Source organism: Nerophis ophidion, linkage group LG06, assembly GCF_033978795.1.
Source record: "Nerophis ophidion isolate RoL-2023_Sa linkage group LG06, RoL_Noph_v1.0, whole genome shotgun sequence".
Taxonomy (NCBI): domain Eukaryota; kingdom Metazoa; phylum Chordata; class Actinopteri; order Syngnathiformes; family Syngnathidae; genus Nerophis; species Nerophis ophidion.
In genome coordinates, this window is record NC_084616.1 from 18,188,391 (window position 1) to 18,208,935 (window position 20,545).

A 20,545-nucleotide genomic window follows, 5' to 3' on the forward strand; every position below is an offset into this window, starting at 1 on the left:
AGTGCATTGAGTACAGTAAGCGCAGTACAGTAAGAGCAAGTACAATAAGGTAAGTACAGTAGCGTAAGAAGAGTAAGTACAGTAGGTAGAGTAAGTAGAGTAAATACAGTGAGTAGAATACAGTAAGTACAGTAAATAGAGTAAGTACAGCAAATAGAGTTAGTACAGTGGAGTAAGTACAGTAGGCACAGTAAGTGGTGTTAGCACAGTAGAACAAGTACAGTATGTAGAGTAGGTAGAGTAAGTACAGTAGACTAAGTAGGGTAAGTACAGTAAGTAGAATAGAGTAAGTGGAGTAAGTACAGTAATTACATTAGAGTAAGTGGAGTAAGTAGAGCAAGTACAGTAGAGTAAGTAAAGTAAAGTAAGTAGAGTAAGTCTGCTCCCTTTTCGGGGCAAAATAGAAATGCTGAGTCAGCACTAACTGATTTATGAATATAAATGATAAATAAATGGGTTGTACTTGTATAGCGCTTTTCTACCTTCAAGGTACTCAAAGCGCTTTGACACTACTTCCACATTTACCCATTCACACACACATTCACACACTGATGGAGGGAGCTGCCATGCAAGGCGCCAACCAGCACCCATCAGGAGCAAGGGTGAAGTGTCTTGCTCAGGACACAACGGACGTGACGAGGTTGGTACTAGGTGGGATTTGAACCAGGGACGCTCGGGTTGCGCACGGCCACTCTCCCCACTGCGCCACGCCGTTTAGCATAATTATGTCTATTCAGTCCCAAAGGAAGAATGTTTGAATATTTGCATATGATTAGCATGCAGCCAATCAGCTTTCTTCTTTGCTGCCAGGATGTGACTAGTCAGCAAAATGATTCCAAATCTAAAGATGCTTTTCCTGAGAAGGAACTCAATCAGCTTCTTTCATGGCGAGGAAGAAATATCATATTTTCATCATTTTCTCCACTGCAGACTGTAAATGTCACATGATGTCATGAGATATGACTCCTACTGTAATATTACTGTAAATGTCACATGATGTCATTAAATATATGTTGTACTGTAATATTACTGTAAATGTCACATGATGACATGAAGTATGGCTTCTACTGTAATATTACTGTAAACGTCACATGAGGTCAAGAAATAAGACTTCTGCTGTAATATTACTGTAAATGTCACATGATATGAAATATAAGAGTTATCGCGTAGTATTTCTGTAAATGTCACATGATGTCATGAAATATAAGAGTTCTACTGTAATATTACTGTAAATGTCACATGATTTCATAAAATATGACTTCTACTGTAATATTATTGTAAATGTCACATGACGTCATGAAATGTGACTTATACTGTAATATCCCTGTAAATATCACATGGTGTCATGGAATATGACTTCTACTGTAATGTTACTGTAAATGTCACATGATGTCATGACATATAAGAGTTCTAGTGTAATATTACTGTAAATGTCACGGGATGTCTTGAAATATGACTTCTATTGTAATATTACTGTAAATGTCACATGATTTCATAAAATATGCCTTCCACTGTAATATTACTGTAATTGTCACAAGATGTCAGGAAATATGACTTCTACCGTAATATTATTGTAAATGTCCCATGATGTCATGAAACATGACTTTCACTGTAATATTACTGTAAATGTCACATGACATCATGAAATATGATTTTCACTGTAATATTACTGTAAATGTCACATGATGTCAGGAAATATAAGAGTTCTACTGTAATATTACAATAAATGTCACATGTCATTAAATATGACTTCTACTGTAATATTACTGTAAATGTCACATGATGTCATGAAGTATAAGAGTTCTACTGTAATATTACAATAAATGTAACATGTCATGAAATATGACTTCTACTGTAATATTACAGTAAATGTCACACAGTGTCATGAAATATGACTTCTACTGTAATATTACTGTAAATGTCACATGTCATGAAATATGACTTCTACTGTAATATTACTGTAAATGTCACATGATGTCATGAAATAAAGGAGTTGTACTGTAATTGTCACATGTCATGAAATATGACTTCTACTGTAATATTAATGTCACATGATGTCATGAAATATAAAAGTTCTACTGTAATATTACTGTAAATGTCACATGATGTCGTAAAATGTGACTTATGTTGTAATGTTACTGTAAAAGTCACATAATGTCATGAAATATGACTTCTACTTTAATATCACTGTAAATGTCACATGATGTCAGGAAATATGACTTCTATTGTAATGTCATGGCATATAAGAGTTCTACTGTAATATTACAATAAATGTCACATAATGTCATGAAATATAAGAGTTCTACTGTAATATTGCAATAAATGTCACATGTCATGAAATATGACTTCTACTTTAATATTACAGTAAATGTCACATGATGTCATGAAATATAATGATTTTACTGTAATATTACTGAAAATGTCACACAGTGTCATGAAATATGACTTCTACTGTAATATTATTGTAAATGTCACATGATGCCGTGAAATACAAGAGTTCTACTGTAATATTACAATAAATGTCACATGTCATTAAATATGACTTCTACTGTAATATTACTGTAAATGTCACATGACGTCATGACATATAAAAGTTCTACTGTAATATTACAATAAATGTAACATGTCATGAAATATGACTTCTACTGTAATAACTCTCGCGGCTGTGTTGGAGCCACTATGGATTGAACTTTCACAGTATCATGTTAGACCCGCTCGACATCCATCGCTTTCGGTTCCCTGCTAAATTGTTCATATTCATAAATCAGTTAGTGCTGACTCCCCACTTCTGAGGTCCTCTCCAAGGTTTCTCATAGTCAGCATTGTCACTGCAGTCCCACTGGATGTGAATTCTCCCTGCCCACTGGGTGGGAGTTTTCCTTGCCCTTTTGTGGGTTCTTCCGAGGATGTTGTAGTCGTAATGGTTTGTACAGTCCTTTGAGACATTTGTGATTTAGGGCTATATAAATAAACATTGATTGATTGATTAATTGAATATTACAGTAAATGTCACATGATGTCATGAAATATAATAGTTCTACTGTAATATTACTGAAAATGTCACACGGTGTCATGAGATATGACTTCTACTGTAAGATTACTATAAATGTCACATGATGTCATGAAATAAAGGAGTTATACTGTAATTGTCACATGATGTCATGAAATATAAAAGTTATACTGTAATATTAGTGTAATTGTCACATGATGTCATGAAATATGACTTCTATTGTAATATTAATGTCACATGTCATGAAATATAAAAGTTCTACTGTAATATTAGTGTAAATGTCACATGATGTCATGAAATATGACTTCTACTGTAATATTACTGTAAATGTCACATGTCATGGCATATAAGAGTGATACTGTAATATTACTGTAAATGTCACATGACGTCATGTAATATGACTTATACTGTAATATCACTGTCACATGAAGTCATGAAATATAACAGTTCTACTGTAATATTACTGTAAATGTCATATGATGTAATATTATTGTAAATGTCACATTATGCCGTGAAATATAAGAGTTCTACTGTAATATTACAATAAATGTCACATGGTGTCATGAAAAATGACTTCTACTGTAATATTACTGTAAAGTCACATGATGTCATGAAATATAAGAGTTCTAATTAATATTACAATAAATGTCACATGATGTCATGCCATATAGAAGTTCTACTGTAATATTACTGTAAATGTCACATGTCATGACATGTAAGAGTTCTACTGTAATATTACAATAAATGTCACATGTCATGAAATATAAGAGTTCTACTGTAATATTACTGTAAATGTCACATGATGTCATGACATAAGTGTTCTACTGTAATATTACTGTAAATGTCACATGTCATGACATAAAAGTTCTACTGTAATATTACTGTAAATGTCACATGTCATGGCATATAAGAGTGGTACTGTAATATTACTGTAAATGTCACATGACGTCATGTAACATGACTTATACTGTAATATCAATGTCACATGAAGTCATGAAATATAACAGTTCTACTGTAATATTACTGTAAATGTCATATGATGTAATATTATTGTAAATGTCACATTATGCCGTGAAATATAAGAGTTCTACTGTAATATTACAATAAATGTCACACAGTGTCATGAAAAATGACTTCTACTGTAATATTACTGTAAAGTCACATGATGTCATGAAATATAAGAGTTCTAATTAATATTACAATAAATGTCACATGATGTCATGCCATATAGAAGTTCTACTGTAATAATACTGTAAATGTCACATGTCATGACATGTAAGAGTTCTACTGTAATATTACAATAAATGTCACATGTCATGAAATATGACTTCTACTGTAATATTACTGTAAATGTCACATGATGTCATGACATAAGTGTTCTACTGTAATATTACTGTAAATGTCACATGTCATGACATAAAAGTTCTACTGTAATATTACTGTAAATGTCACATGTCATGGCATATAAGAGTGATACTGTAATATTACTGTAAATGTCACATGACGTCATGTAACATGACTTATACTGTAATATCAATGTCACATGAAGTCATGAAATATAACATCCATCCATCCATTTTCTACCGCTTATTCCCTTTCGGGGTCGCGGGGGGCGCTGGCGCCTATCTCAGCTACAATCGGGCGGAAGGCAGGGTACACCCTGGACAAGTCGCCACCTCATCGCAGGGCCAACACAGATAGACAGACAACATTCACACTTACATTCACACACTAGGGCCAATTTTAGTGTTGCCAATCAACCTATCCCCAGGTGCATGTTTTTGGAGGTGGGAGGAAGCCGGAGTACAGTTCTACTGTAATATTACTGTAAATGTCATATGATGTAATATTATTGTAAATGTCACATTATGCCGTGAAATATAAGAGTTCTACTGTAATATTACAATAAATGTCACACAGTGTCATGAAAAATGACTTCTACTGTAATATTACTGTAAAGTCACATGATGTCATGAAATATAAGAGTTCTACTGTAATAGTACAATAAATGTCACATGATGTCATGAAATATAAGAGTTCTACTGTAATATTACAATAAATGTCACATGATGTCATGAAATAAGTGTTCTACTGTAATATTACTGTAAATGTCACATGATGTATTCATTCATATTAATAACGTCTGCAATCAGTGTAGTTCGCGTGTAGCGCCACAGGGGGCAGTGTGTAGTGGAAGAGCTGCAGTGCAGCATGAGGTCATCACTCTTCTATACCCCCCTCCCCCTCTCACGATTACATAAATCCCTTCTTGCGCAGGCTGCAGGACAACAGAAGTCACAGGAGACATAATTAAATGGTCATATCTTTTTTTTTAACCGCCCCATGATGGTTTTAACATTGTGGAAGTATGACACACACACAACACTCACTATTTGGAACACAGCGTACCCCGGAAAGCAGTAATTAGCATAACCAAAACATACTCCTGTGTAAACCATTCAACATTCCAACCGCTCGTGTCCACATTGATCACTTTCACAAAACAACGGAGCCCTCAGTGAGTGTGTGGCACACTCACCGGCTGTATTGATAGTTACTTATATGCCGCTATTAGTTGAAAACGTCATCACAAATGATATCAGAGGTGATAATCCTCAGTAGCAGCGAAATACACTTCCTGATATTTAAAAAAACAAAACAAAACAAAAACACCTGGATGAAAGGACACAGCGGGTTTAAAAAAAAAAAAAAAGGTACACACACCAAGGACATCGTATCACAGCTTGTGTTTCACTTTGCATCCAGACTTTGGTATCGTTTCACCATCGCTACTGTTCACTCCTACTGAATCATGCCATTATAGCTGAGTACTTATTCATCATAACTACTCATTCATCATAAATACTCATTCATCATAACTACTTCTTATTCATAACTACTCATTCATCATAAATAGTCATTCATCATAACTACTCATTCATCATAAATAGTCATTCATCATAACTACTTCTTATTCATAACTACTCATTCATCATAGTCATTCATCATAACTACTTCTTATTCATAACTACTCATTCATCATAGTCATTCATCATAACTACTTCTTATTCATAACTACTCATTCATCATAAATACTCATTCATCATAACTACTTCTTATTCATATCTATTCATTTATCATAAATACTCATTCATCATAACTACTTCTTATTCATAACTACTCATTCATCATAAATACAAATTCAACTACTTCTTAATAATAACTACTTATTCATCATAACTACTCATCATGAATACTCATTTTTCATCATAACTACTTATTTATCATACCTACTTATACATCATAACTACTCATTCAGCATATATACTTATTATGCAAAACTACTTAATCATCATAACTACCCATACATCATAAATACTCTTTCACCATGAATACTTATTAATCATAAATTCTCATTAATCATAAACACTCATTCATCATAATTACTCATTTATCATAACTACTTATTTATCATACCTACTTATAAATCATAACTACTCGTTCATTATACATACTTGTTATTCAAAACTACTTAATCATCATAACTACCCATACATAATAAATACTCTTTCATCATAAATATTTCTTAATCATAACTACTCATTCATCATAAAACTTTATTATCATAACTACTCATTTATTATAAAACTCATTCATCATAACTACTCTTTCATCATAAATACTTATTAATCATAAATACTTATTAATCATAACTACTCATTCATCATGAATACTCATTTATCATAACTACTCATTTATTATAAAAACTCATTCATCATAACTACTCAATCATCATAACTACTCATTAATCATAAATACGAATTCATTATAAATATTCATCATAACAAGTCATTCATCATAAGCACTCATTCATTACAACTACTTCTTATTCATAACTGCTCATTCATCATAAATACTAATTCAACTACTTCTTATTAATAACTACTTATTCATCATAACTACTCATTGATCATATATAGTTCTTATTCAAAAATACTTAATCATAATAACTACTCATACTTTTTCATCATAAATACTTACTAATCATAACTACCCATTCATCATAAACACTCATTAAACATAAATATTTCTTATTCCTAATGATTTATTAAACTACTTCTTATTAATAACTACTAATTCATCATAACTGTCAGGACTTTGACTTGGATTAGTTTTGCTTCTTCGATGCAGAGAATATTTGGAACGAGCCAGGCAAGAATGTGAGTACATGATTAATTTATTTATATACTATAATACAAAAAGGGAAAACAAAGGGCGCGCTCAGTGGCGGATAATAACCTAGACTAAACTCCAAACAAAACCTCACAATGGCGTGACTATATACAAATAAACAAAATATACTATCAAAGGTACAAGACAACACAAACACTTGCACAGAGGCATAAATACAAACAAGATCTTACGTGGTGTGGTCAAAACAATAATCAGCGTGGCAAGGCAAGGTAGGTGCATAGTCATAGTAAGTAGCATGTAGCATGTAGCACAAGCATGTAGCAAGTAGTACAGCATAAGCAGTATGCAAAATCAAAGTTCCCAGGCCGAGGAACAGAAAACAAATGACTTAAATAGTGACTATGATGATGAGAAACAGGTGTGGGGCGTGACTTGGAGACCAGGTAAAAACTAATGAGTAACTATGAAAACCAACAAAACCAGGAAGTGCAAAAACGAGAAACAAGAGTCTAAAAACAAAACATAACATGATCAAACATAAACCCAGATTAACAGGCATGACAATAACTACTCATTCATCACAACTACTTATTCAACTACTTCCTATTAATAGCTACTCATTCATCATGAATACTTCTTATTCATAACTACTCAGTCATCAGAAATACTCATTCATCATAACTACTCATTCATCATAACTATTTCTTATTCATAACTACTCATTCATCATAAATACTTGTTCGAATACTTCTTAATAATAACTATTTATTCATCATAACTACTCATTCATCACAACTACTTCTTATTCATACTTATTTATTCATCATCACTACTCATTCAACACAACTACTTCTTATTCATAACTACTCATTCATTATAAATACTCATTCATCAGAATTACTCCTTATTTATAACTCCTCATTCATCATGAATACTGATTCGACTACTTCTTATTAATAACTACGTATTCATCATAACTGCTTATTCATTGTAAATACTTATTCATAATAACTACTCATAGATCATAACTATTTATTCATCATAACTACTTAATAATCATAACTACTTATTCATCATAACTATTTATTCATTGTAACTACGTATTCATTGTAACTACTTATTCATCATAACTACTTATTCATCATAAATACTTTTTCCATTTTTCCATTTCCATTTTCTTCATCATAACTACTTTTAATTATAACTACTTACTCATTGTAACTACTTATTCATCATAAATATTTATTCATCATAACTACTTTTAATCATAACTACTTATTCATTATAACTACTTATCAATAAGTACTTATGCATCATAACTACTTATTAATAACTACTTATCAATAACTACTTATTCATCATAAATACTTATCATTAATAAGTATGAAAAGCGCTATATAAATATAATTCACAAAAAATTCACTTCACTACTTATTCATCATAACTACTTATTCATCATAACAACTTATTCATCATAACTACTTATCATTAATAACAACGTATTCGTCATAACTACTTATTCATCATAACTACTTATTATTTATAACTGCTTATTCATTCATTCATCCATCTATCCATCCATCTGTCCATCCATCCATTTTCTATCGCTTGTCCCTTTCGGGGCCGCGGGGGGTGCTGGAGCCTATCTCAGCTGCATTCGGCCGGCGTACACCCTGGACAAGTCGCCACCTCATCGCAGTGCTTATTTATCATAAGTATTTATTTATCACAACTACTTATTAATCATAATTACTTATTATTAAACTTAAATTACAAATATATATTACCACGTATTTGACTATTAGAAATACTATAGTTACAAATCAATACTACTATGTATTTTACTGATTTAAAAACTAGAACTACACATCAATACTATTATGTATTTTACTGTTAAATAATTACAAATAAATACTACTAAATATTTTACTGTTATAAATAATATAAATGATTGCAGTAACCACTCAGCACTCGTTTCGATAGTCTGAAATTCTTCTTCAGTGGAAACACTCGCTCGCTTTGGCAGACTCCGTTTCCGTGACAACCACTTGCTCACTGCTACCAAAGTCTGATCCAGCAACAAAAACAAGACAACAAAAAATACAGCAACGGAACAAGGCAACAAAACAAAATGGCAACAAAACAACAAGGCAAGAAAACAAAAAGGCAACAGAACAACAAGGCAGTAAAACAACAAGGCAACAAAACAACAAAACAACAAGGCAATAACACAACAAGGCAACAGAACAACAAGGCAACAAAAAACAACAACAAGCCAACAGAAACAAGACAACAAAACAATAAAGCAACAGAACAAGGCAATATGACAAGGCAACCAAACAAAACAAGGCAAGAATACAAAAAGGCAGTAAAATAACAGGGCAACAAAACACAGCAACAAGGCAAAAAAACAAAACAAAAAGGCAATAACACAACAAGGCAAAAGAACAACAAGGCAAAAAACAAAACAACAAGCCAACAAAAACAAGACAACAAAACAATAAAGCAAGAGAACAAGGCAAGAAAACAAAAAGGCAACAGAACAACAAGACAGCAAAACAACAAGGCAAAAAAACACAGCAACAAGGAAACAAAACAAAACAAGGCAACAGAATAACAAGGCAACAAAACAAAACAACAAGGCAACATAAAAACAAGGCAACAAAACAACAAAAAAACAAGGCAACAAAACAAAACAGCAAGGCAACAAAACAACACAAGACAAAATCCAACAAGGCAACAAAACACCAAAGCATTAAAACAACAGAACAAGGCAACAAAAAAACAAAGAAACAAGGCAACAATACAAAACAACAAGGGTACAAAACAACACAAGGCAAAATCCAACAAGGCAACAGCACAACAAGGCAACAAAACACCAAAGCAACAAAACAAAACACCAGGGCAACAACACAACGAGGTAACAACAAAGCATCAAAGCAATACAACAAGGCTACAAAACAACGACAAGGCATCAAAACAAAATAACAAAGCAACACAACAAAACAGGGCAACAAGGTAACAAAAAGGCATCAAAACAAAACAACAAAACAACCCCAAGGCAACAAAAAAAGAAAGCCACAAAACCAAGTGGCCTGCTGCAAAAGTATTCAAGCGGTGGCTGACATTTTACCTACGCGACAGAGCTGATGGTCAGGATATTTCCAAGTTGTCAGCTGTGGCGCGCTGTTGTGCTGCTAGAGGATGAGTGCAGATCAGGTGGCTGCCAAGTAAATAAGTCATGCAGTGTGAGAGAGTCGGGTGACATCCCATGAACACCCTCGTCACCACTCATCTCCCGCAGCTTGCTCTACTAAAAGTCACTAGACGGCACACAAAGATAGTCCACTAAACTTGGGAGCAGGTGTTTGTGCTTAGTGAGCAGAATAAGGAGTTGAGTCATATTCTGTCTTCATCAATATGCAGATTTGATGCTGATCATCAGAACGCCCACAATCCTGCATGTGAATGCGTATGTAATTATTCAGCATGCGCGCTGTGATTTATCAGGACTAAAACTGTTCTGCGAGCAGCGTTTTGCACCTGTGAAAAATGGGTGCGACCTGACACAGTTACACACACACACACACAACTGTGAGAAAGACCACAACACTGCGTTCTACGTGTGTGTGTCAACATATTTGTATTCTCATAAAATATTAGAAATATTGCCTAATCAGCAATTTACTTTTATCATTTTATAGCTGCCGGATGACTTAAGGGGCTGATTAAAATAAATTCAATTGATGCATTTTGGTGTCTTTTTTTTAAGGTTTGTTTATTCATTTAGGACATGTCTTATTATAAAATGTCTTACAATATGCATTTTCTTCCGTTTGGATCATTGCTTATGTAAAAATGTGCTGTTTTGAAGATCCATTACCTCCCTGCAGATTAAAAGTTTCTCTTGTCTCCAGATTTATAGATTGAGAGTCCTTATTGTAGAAAAAGTCTTACAGATTATATACACACACATACTGTATAGACATACTTATGATATAGTCACATACTGTAAGTACAGTGTACTATCACAGTCCTATACTGTATGTACAGTGTACTATTATAGTCATATACTGTAAGTACAATGTACTATGATAGTCATATACTGTACATACAGTGTACTATTATAGTCATATACTGTAAGTACAGTGTACTATTATAGTCATATACTGTAAGTACAGTGTACCATTTTAGTCATACTGTAAGTACAGTGTAACATAGTCATATACTGTAAGTACAGTGTACTATCATAGTCATATACTGTAAGCACAGTGAAATATAAACATATACTGTAAGTACAGTGTACTATTATAGTAATATACTGTAAGTACGGTGTAACAGTCACATACTGTAAATACAGTGTACTATTACAATCATATACTGTAAGTACAGTGTAACATAGTCGCATACTGCAAGTACAGTGTACTATTATAGTCATATACTGTAAGTACAATGCACTATCATAGTCATATACTGTACGTATAGTGTACTATTATAGTCATTTACTGTAAGTACAGTGTAACATAGTAACATGCTGTAAGTACAGTGTACTATTATAGTCATATACTGTAAGTACAGTGTAACATAGTCACATGCTGTAAGTACAGTGTACTATTAGTCATATACTGTAAGTACAGTGTAACATAGTCACATACTGTAAGTACAGTGTACTATTATAGTCATATACTGTAAGTACAGTGCAACATAGTCATATACTGTAATTACAATGTACTATCATGGTCATATACTGTAAGCACAGTGAAATATATACATATACTGTAAGTACAGTGTACTATTACAGTCATATACTGTAAGTACACTGTACTATTTTAGTCATACTGTAAGTACAGTGCAACATAGTCATATACTGTAATTACAATGTACTATCATGGTCATATACTGTAAGCACAGTGAAATATATACATATACTGTAAGTACAGTGTACTATTACAGGCATATACTGTAAGTATACTGTACTATTTTAGTCATACTGTAAGTACAGTGTAATAGTCATATACTGTAAGTACAGTGTACTATCAGTCATATACTGTAAGCACAGTGAAACATAAACATATACTGTAATTACAGTGTACTATTATAGTAATATACTGTAAGTACAGAGTAACCATACTTGCCAACGGGAAACTCCCGAAATTCAGCGCCTCTCCCGGAAACCTCCCGAGACAAATGATTCCCCAAAAATCTCCCGAAATTTAGGCGGCGCTGGAGGCCACGCCCCCTCCAGCTCCATGAGAACCTGACTCAGCAATGTTGTGACACTCTTACACGGGACAATACTGCCATCTACTGTACATAGAATAGAATAGAATGTACTTTATTGATCCTTGGGGGATATTCAGCACCACAGTTCGCTCACAATAAACAATTATAATAATAAATAATATTATATATATAATATATGAATAATATAAATATATTCTACATTTAAGTGCAGTCAAGGAACTTATTCATTAGGGAGTCTGTTCTGAAGCTCAAAGTAAAGAGACGTAACTTCATCACGTCGCCTGGTTATTGACTCCAACCCAATATATTACACCTTCGACGAGCAAAATGAAGAACTACTCTTCCAAGTTCCAAAACTAATGGAAACAATAATTTCAGTTTATCCAGGAGAGTTTGAAGGGAAAGGGGTATGTTGCCTGTAAATTTTGTAGAACAGACTTCTCCATTGAACACGCGGTGGCCGAACGGATATACTCAGTCATGAACGGTCAGTATTATGGGCCACTTCGCAAAATGGAGACCCGATGGTGTATCTTATGCTGAGACAAAGATGTTTATGCTGATAGCTGGAAAGCAACATCCCGTTCTCATTTGCGGATGTCTACAACAAATCCGTGAAGGATATATTCCCGGATTCGGAGATCGCTCGCCAGTACGCAAACGGCAGAACAAAGGTTACTCAAATAGTGAAAGGTAAGTGTTTTTTTTTTTAGTAACCAGCATGCTCAATACAGTTAGTAGAACAACTGTGTTTTTATTACTGTGTATTTGATAGGTGCCGTCGGAAATTCAACTATTTCTTTTATTTATATACATAACAAAATGAATATATATAACTAGAATTCACTGAAAGTCAAGTATTTCATATATATATATATATATATATATATATATGAAATATACATGAAATACTCGAGTTGGTGAATTATACTCCTCCCCTCTTAACCACCCAACCCCCCCCACCCGCCCCAACCACACCCCCAACCATGCCTCCACCCCACCCCCCCACCTCACGAAATTGGAGGTCTTAAGGTTGGCAAGTATGGGTGTAACAGTCACATACTGTAAATACAGTGTACTATTAGTCATATACTGTAAATACAGAGTAACATAGTCATATACTGTAAGTACAGTGTACTATTATAGTCATATACTGTAAGTACAGTGTGACATAGTCATATACTGTAAGTACAGTGTACTATTATAGTAATATACTGTAAGTACAGTGTAACATAGTCACATACTGTAAGTACAGTGCACTATTATAGTCAAATACTGTAAGTACAGTGTAACATAGTCACACACTGTAAATATAGTGTACTTTCATAGTGATATACTGTAAGTACAGTGTAACAGTCACATACTGTAAATGCAGTGTACTGTTATAGTCAAATACTGTAAGTAGAGTGTACTATCAGTCATATACTGTAAGTAAATTGTGAAATAATTAATATACTGTAAGTACAGAGTACTATCATAGTCATATACTATAAGTACAGTGTACTATCACAGTCATATACTGTAAGTAAATTGTGAAATAATCAATATACTGTAAGTACAGAGTACTATCATAGTCATATACTGTAAGTACAGTGTACTATCACAGTCATATACTGTAAGTACCCGCAGTGTGTACTTCTCTGCATACAAAGATATTTGTCTAGAGTCCCTTCCCGACACAAAGACAAGATACCGGGCGTCCAGAGAGGCCAGCAGATGTGGTCCTACCTTGTGGTCCTGCTGGCCATGCAAGACCTCCACATGACGTTCCACACGTTCCTGCTGACATCACTGGAGACCTCAGACATGCCACAGAGAAACCTTCATGCTCAGCCCTTCCACAGGAAACCGGACTCTATTTCACCACAAATGACAACCCTCACCCAGTCGTCTTCTCCCAAGTTTCTGGACCAGCTGTGCCCCGTGACCAAGTAAGGTAGCAGCAGAACAACAAAAAAAAGCACTCCACCCACCGCCGGCTTCAACTTCCTGTCCAAGTTCCAGGAAGTCCCCCAGCTCACGTGACTCGGCGCCTGAAGGTTGGAGGAGATAACCGGAGGAACCGACCTTCCCGGGAACAGGAAGCAAAGTGCAAAGGAGAAGTTCCTGCTGCTGATGCAGTCCAACAATCCGGAAGTCTCCGTGGGACCTCGCATGCGGGCTCAGTTAAAGGCCTACTGAAATTAGATTTTCTTTTTCAAACGGGGATAGCAGGTCCATTCTATGTGTCATACTTGATCATTTCGCGATTTTGCCATACTTTTGCTGAGAGGATTTAGTAGAGAACATCGACGTTAAAGTTTGCAACTTTTGGTCGCTAATAACAAAGCCTTGCCTGTTCCGGAAGTAGCAGACAATGTGCGCGTGACGTCACTGGTTGTACAGCTCCTCACATCCTTACATTGTTTATAATCATCCTTACATTGTTTACAATCATGGCCACCAGCAGCTAGAGCGCTTCGGGCCGAGAAAGCAACACTTTCCCCATTAATTTAGAATAAAATAGAATAGAATAGAAAGTACTTTATTGATCTTTGGGGGAAATTCAGCACCACAGTTCGCTCACAATAAACAATGATAATAATAAATAATATATAACGTATATTATATATACCTTCCCGGTAAGGTTTATTTAGGTGTAATGGAGAGGAGGCTACGCCGGATAGTCGAATCTCGGATTCAGGAGGAACAGTGTGGTTTTCGTCCTGGTCGTGGAACTGTGGACCAGCTCTATACTCTCGGCAGGGTTCTTGAGGGTGCATGGGAGTTTGCCCAACCAGTCTACATGTGCTTTATGGACTTGGAGAAGGCATTTGACCGTGTCCCTTGGGAAGTCCTGTGGGGAGTGCTCAGAGACTTTGGGTTATCGGACTGTATTATTGTGGCGGTCCGCTCCCTGTATGATCAGTGTCAGAGCTTGGTCCGCATTGCCGGCAGTAAATCGAACACATTTCCAGTGAGGGTTGGACTCCGCCAAGGCTGTCCTTTGTCACCGATTCTGTTCATAAGTTTTATGGACAGAATTTCTAGGCGCAGTCAAGGCTTTGAGGGGATCCGGATTGGTGACCGCAGGATTAGGTCTCTGCTTTTTGCAGATGATGTGGTCCTGTTGGCTTCATCTGGCCGGGATCTTCAGCTCTCACTGGATCGGTTCGCAGCCGAGTGTGAAGCGACCGGAATGAGAATCAGCACCTCCAAGCCGAGTCCATGGTTCTCGCCCGGAAAAGGGTGGGATGCCATCTCCGGGTTGGGGAGGAGACCCTGCCCCAAGTGGAGGAGTTCAAGTACCTAGGAGTCTTGTTCACGAGTGGGGGAAGAGTGAATCGTGAGATCGACAGGCGGATCGGTGCGCCGTGTTCAGTAATGCGGACGTTGTACCGATCCGTTGTGGTGAAGAAGGAGCTGAGCCGGAAGGCAAAGCTCTCAATTTACCGGTCGATCTGCGTTCCAATCCTCACTTATGGTCATGAGCTTTGGGTCATGACCGGAAAGATAAGATCACGGGTACAAGCGGCCGAAATTAGTTTCCTCAGCCGTGTGGCTGGGCTCTCCCTTAGAGATAGGGTGAGAAGCTCTGTCATCCGGGAGGAACTCAAAGTAAAGCCGCTGCTCCTCCACATCGAGAGGAGCCAGATAAGGTGGTTCGAGCATCTGGTCAGGATGCCACCCGAACGCCTCCCTAGGGAGGTGTTTAGGGCACGTCCAACCGGTAGGAGGCCACGAGGAAGACCCAGGACACGTTGGGAAGGCTATGTCTCCCGGGATCGCCTCGGGATCCCCCGGGAAGAGCTAGACGAAGTGGCTGGGGAGAGGGGAAGGCTGGGTTTCCCTGCTTAGGCTGTGGCCCCCGCGACCCGACCTCGGATAAGCGGAAGAAGATGGATGGATGGATGGATATTATATATATAATATATATTAATGAAATAAACATTTTCTACATATATTCTACATTTAAGTGCCGTCAAGAAGGAACATATGCATTATGCAGTCTGATGGCTGTCGGCATGAAGGACAGATGAAAGATAATTTGAGCTAGGATGAAAGATTCGTGGATGAGGATAGTGAGAGTGAAGGACTAGAAGAAAAAAAAAAGACGAGGGCAGTGGGAGCGATTCAGATGTTATTAGACACATTTACTAGGATCATTCTGGAAAATCCCTTATCTACTTATTGTGTTATTAGTGTTTTAGTGAGATTATATAGTCATACCTGAAAGTCGGAGGGGTGTGGTGACCGCCAGTGTCTCTGAGGGTAGCCACGGAGGAGCCAAGAGAGTCACAGCTGCCCTTTATGACAGCTGCAGGAGGAACGACGCGAGCTCCGCTCATGTCTACGGTAAGAGCCAACTTATTACCATAATTTTCTCACCGAAACCTGCCGGTTGACATGTGGTAGAGAACCATGTTCGCTTGACCGCTCTCTTCCATAGTAAAGCTTCACCGTCATCTTTAGGGAATGTAGACAAAGAAACACCGGCTGTGTTTGTTTTGCTACAGCCGACCGCAATACACCGCTTTCCACCAACATCTTTCTTCTTTGACGTCTCCATTATTAATTGAACAAATTTCAAAAGATTCAGCAACACAGATGTTCGGACATCTGTGTAATAATGCGATTCAAGCCGACTACATATAGCTTAGATTGGGCTGGAAGAACGTGTCCGCTACAACCGGTGATGTCAAGCGCACGCGTCATCATTCCGCGACGTTTTAAACAGGATACTTCACGGGAAATTTAAAATTGCAATTTAGTAAACTAGAAACCCTGTTTCCATATGAGTTGGGAAATTGTGTTAGATAAAAATATAAAATATAAACGGACTACAATGATTTGCAAATCCTTTTCAACCCACATTCAGTTGAATGCACTATAAAGAAAAGATATTTGATGTTCAAACTCATAAACTTTTTTGTGGTTTTTTTTGCAAATAATAATTAACTTAGAATTTCATGGCGATGTAGCAATCAACTGTAGTTAATGACAGTGGTTTTCTGAAGTGTTCCTGAGCCGTTGTGGTGATATCCTTTACACACCGATGTCGGTTTTTGATGCAGTACCGCCTGAGGGATCAAAAGTCTGTGATGTCATCGCTTACGTGCAGTGGTTTCTCCAGATTCTCTGAACTTTTTGATTCTTTTATGGACCGTAGATGGTAAAACCCCTAAATTCCTTGCAATAGCTCGTTGAGAAATGTTGTTCTAAAACTGTTCAACAATTTGCTTACAAAGTGGTGACCCTCACCCCATTGTTGTTTGTGAATTACTTAGTATTTCATGGAAGCTGCTTTTATACCCAATCATGGCACCCACCTGTTCCCAATTAGCCTGCACACCTGTGGGATGTTCCATATAAGTGTTTGATGAGCATTCCTCAACTTTATCAGTATTTATTGCCACCTTTCCCAAATTCTTTGTCACGTGTTGCTGGCATCAAATTCTAATGATTAATGATTAATGATTATTTGCAAAAGAAATGTTTATCAGTTTGAACATCAAATATGTTGTCTTTGTAGCATATTCAAATGAATATGGGTTGAAAATGTTTTGCAAATCGTTGTATTCCGTTTATATTTACATCTAACACAATTTCCCAACTCATATGGAAACAGGGTTTATAAACCGGCCGTATTAGCATGTGTTGCAATGTTAATATTTCATCATTGATATATAAACTATCAGACTGCGTGGTCGGTAGTAGTGGGTTTCAGTAGGCCTTTAAGTTCCTTATTGAGCACCACAGCTGAGGACCACAAAAGAGTTTTGGGCCCGGCCCTATGGTTGAGAAACAGGAACAATGGACAAGAGGCCGGGAGAATCCAGCTTTTGATTGGCTCTCAATGTGACCATAAAGAGGAAGAGGAACCAAAATAAGAGCGCTGGACATGAGAAAATACAATAGCTAAAAGTCTCAACACTTCCTCTTTCACTTCAGAAGGTCAAGATACACTGGCGGGCATTTTGGAAGGCAAATCATCTCGTTGGCCAGCACCAACAAGAAGGCAGGAAGATAGTAAACATTGCACTGTTGGCTTGAACCTGCACGACTACAACACGTCTGAAGGTAGAGTATCTTGAAGACGTTAGCATAATAAAGATGGTATTGAGACAAGTGAGAAGATGTTAGCATAATAAAGATGGTATTGAAACAAGTGTGAAGATGTTGTGGTCCTGATGGCTTCATCTGACCGGGATCTTCAGCTCTCGCTGGATCGGTTCGCAGCCGAGTGTGAAGCGACCGGAATGAGAATCAGCACCTCCAAGTCCGAGTCCATGGTTCTCGCCCGGAAAAGGGTGGAATGCCATCTCCGGGTTGGGGAGGAGACCCTGCCCCAAGTGGAGGAGTTCAAGTACCTAGGAGTCTTGTTCACGAGTGGGGGAAGAGTGGATCGTGAGATCGACAGGCGGATCGGTGCGGCGTCTTCAGTAATGCGGACGTTGTACCGATCCGTTGTGGTGAAGAAGGAGCTGAGCCGGAAGGCAAAGCTCTCAATTTACCGGTCGATCTACGTTCCCATCCTCACCTATGGTCATGAGCTTTGGGTCATGACCGAAAGGATAAGATCATGGGTACAAGCGGCCGAAATGAGTTTCCTCCGCCGTGTGGCGGGGCTCTCCCTTAGAGATAGTATGAGAAGCTCTGCCATCCGGGAGGAACTCAAAGTAAAGCCGCTGTTCCTTCACATCGAGAGGAGCCAGATGAGGTGGTTCGGGCATCTGGTCAGGATGCCACCCGAACGCCTCCCTAGGGAGGTGTTTAGGGCACGTCCAACCGGTAGGAGGCCACGGGGAAGACCCAGGACACGTTGGGAAGACTATGTCTCCCGGCTGGCCTGGGAACGCCTCGGGATCCCCCGGGAAGAGCTAGACGAATTGGCTGGGGAGAGGGAAGTCTGGGTTTCCCTGCTTAAGCTGTTGCCCCCGCGACCCGACCTCGGATAAGCGGAAGATGATGGATGGATGGATGGATGAAGATGTTAGTTAGCATTTTAAAGATGGTATTGACACAAGTGTGAAGATGTAAGTTAGCAAATTAAAGATGGCATTGAAACAAATGTAAAGATATAAGTTAGCATATTCAAGATGGTATTGGTACAAGTGTGAAGATGTTAGCATAATAAAGATGGTAACAACACAAGTGAGAAGATGTTAGCATAATAAAGATGGTATTGAAACAAGTGTGAACATGTTAGTTAGCATATTAAAGATGGTAGTGATACAAGTGTGAAAATGTTAGTTAGCATATTAAAGATGGTAACAACACAAGTGAGAAGATGTTAGCATAATAAAGATGGTATTGAAACAAGTGTGAACATGTTAGTTAGCATATTAAAGATGGTAGTGATACAAGTGTGAAAATGTTAGTTAGCATATTAAAGATGGTATTGAAACAAATGTGAAGGTGTTAGTTAGCATAGTAAAGATGGTATTAGCACAAGTGTAAAGATGTTAGCATAATTAAGATGGTATTGACACAAGTGTGAAGATGTTAGCACAATAAAGATGGTATTAACACAAGTGTGAAGATGTTAGCAAATTAAACATGGTATTGATACAAGTGTGAAGATGTTAGTTAGCAAATTAAAGATGGTATTGGCCAGAGGTGGATAATAACGCGCTACATTTACTCAGTTACATCTACTTGAGTAATTTTTGGGATCAATTGTACTTCTAAGAGTAGTTTTTATGCAACATACTTTTACTTTTACTTGAGTATATTTATAGAGAAGAAACGCTACTTTTACTCCGCTCCATTTATCTACAATCAGCTCGCTACTCGCTACTTTTTTTTAATCGATCTGTTAATGCACGCTTTGTTTGTTTTGTTTATGTCAGACACGCATTCTAAGTAGAATATACGCATGCCTGCGTTTCACCAATCAAATGCTGTCACTGGTGACGTTGGACCAATCAAACAAAACCAGGCGGTCACGTGACCGTCACACGTCGAATCCGACTTAAACAAGTTGAAAAACTCTTTCGAGTGTTACCATTTAGTGGTCAATTGTGTGGAATATGTACTGTACTGTACAATATACTAATACAAGTTTCAATCAATCAATCAAAAGTGTAAAGGAAAAAAGACACTTTTTATTTCAAC

The 20,545-nt window shown here is 37.0% G+C and overlaps 1 protein-coding gene across 9 annotated transcripts in view; it reads right to left on the reverse strand.

Annotated features, from left to right (window-relative positions):
• The window catches only part of iqsec1b (IQ motif and Sec7 domain ArfGEF 1b), a 216,124-nt gene that overhangs the window by 94,910 nt on the left and 100,669 nt on the right, over nucleotides 1-20,545 (reverse strand). The window contains exon 1 of one of the 9 annotated variants that reach the window (XM_061902905.1): nucleotides 14,177-14,390. The exons of the other annotated variants lie outside the window; for them this stretch is intronic. Coding sequence (XP_061758889.1) covers nucleotides 14,177-14,256 — 80 coding nt within the window. The 5' untranslated portion in view covers nucleotides 14,257-14,390. Of the gene's footprint in view, nucleotides 1-14,176; nucleotides 14,391-20,545 lie in introns of those variants that run through there. 9 annotated transcript variants of the gene reach the window in all.